At 40.7% G+C, this 1635-nt stretch overlaps 1 protein-coding gene across 1 annotated transcript; it reads left to right on the top strand.

Moving 5' to 3' along the window:
- Positions 1-696: 696 nt before the first annotated feature.
- Positions 697-1635, top strand: LOC126496682 (olfactory receptor 4F15-like). Its single transcript, XM_050134219.1, has one exon. The coding sequence runs from the start codon at positions 697-699 to the stop codon at positions 1633-1635; it is 939 nt and encodes a 312-aa protein (XP_049990176.1).

The following is a 1635-nucleotide window of genomic DNA, read 5'->3' as shown; positions in this document are numbered from 1 at the left end:
ATAAATTTTATTTTAAAATGGAATTGTATGCATTTTATTCACATAATCCATGTTTTGCTGCATCCTACATATCTTTTCTAACCCAGTTCTTACCCTGCTGCATCTACAACCTTGGCTTGTAACCTAGACTGTTATTAAAGTAGGGTGCGGTTAGGGTTTCTGCATTATCTTCTCACTGTATATGGAAAAAGGTGAATATGGTTTAATAAAAGATTAACTGTGAGACAGCCTTTATAGGAGTACTGTACCACTTTGCTAATTGGAACAATCAAAGAGGTAAGAAAACTAAAAATCCACAGAAAGTTTTGGGGACACCCATGGGCAGGAGCAGGAAACTGGATTAGAGAAATCAGGGGGGTTCTTCTTATTTCCTTTCTTCCGTGTGTCTTATTTCCTTATAGCCTCATAGTCTCCTCATAGCCATTTGTCAGGCCAGTCATCTGTCCTCTTCTAATACTTAGTCCTAAATGTTTCCCAATCTTTATTTGGATACTGTTAAGAAATACAGGATGTTAGATGTGGTGGCTCATGGCATTGAGTGACTGCCAATTTTCTGCAGTTACACTGAGGGGCACTGACTTTATGCAGCAATTTACAGTGTGAAACGAATGTAGTAATTAACTCTGCATACAGCTTTTATTTTCTCTTCTCTAACTTTTTCAGGTTTTATTGAAGAAAACTTTATTCTCCACTGCAATGGATGGAAACAACTACTCTGTTGTATCTGAATTTGTGTTCCTGGGACTCTCCAATACATGGGGAATCCAGTTGCTTCTCTTCTTCTTTTCTTCTGTGTTCTATACAGCAAGTCTGATGGGGAACCTCCTCATTGTGTTCTCTGTGACTGCTGACTCCAACCTGCACTCCCCAATGTACTTCCTGCTGGCCAATCTCTCATTTCTTGACCTGGGAGGTTGCTCTGTTGCAGCACCCAAGATGATTTATGATCTTTTTAGAAAACACAAATCCATTTCATTTGGGGGTTGTATAACTCAGATCTTCTTTATTCATGCTATTGGGGGTACAGAAATGGTACTGCTCATAGCCATGGCCTTTGATAGATACATAGCCATATGTAAACCTCTTCACTACTTGACTATCATGAGACCAGGAATATGCATTTTACTTTTGTCAGTAGCCTGGATCCTGGGACTTATCCACTCAGTGGCCCAACTGGCTTTCGTTGTAGACTTGCCCTTCTGTGGACCTAATATTCTGGACAGTTTTTACTGTGATCTCCCTCAGCTCATTAAACTTGCTTGCACAGAGACCAACAAATTGGAGTTCGTGGTCACAGCCAACAGTGGACTCATCTCTGTGGGCTCCTTCTTCATACTGATCATGTCTTATATCTTCATTTTGGTCACTGTTAGGAAGCACTCTTCAGGTGGCATATCCAAGGCCCTGTCTACTTTGTCAGCTCATGTGACGGTAGTGGTTTTATTCTTTGGACCATTGATCTTCTTTTATATCTGGCCATTCCCTTCATCACACTTAGACAAATTCCTTGCCATCTTTGATGCAGTCCTCACTCCTTTTCTGAATCCAGTCATCTATACGTTCAGGAACAAGGAGATGAAAGCAGCGATGAGGAAACTCTGCTACCAGCTTCTGAGTTACAGGAAAGTATCCTAA

This window comes from Alexandromys fortis, unplaced genomic scaffold (genome assembly GCF_014885135.2).
Source record: "Alexandromys fortis isolate MF-2015 unplaced genomic scaffold, M_Fortis_MF-2015_v1.1 scaffold_6, whole genome shotgun sequence".
Classification (NCBI taxonomy): Eukaryota; Metazoa; Chordata; class Mammalia; order Rodentia; family Cricetidae; genus Alexandromys; species Alexandromys fortis.
Note: the sequence above shows the minus strand (reverse complement) of the source record. Positions and strands in the feature narration are given on the sequence as shown.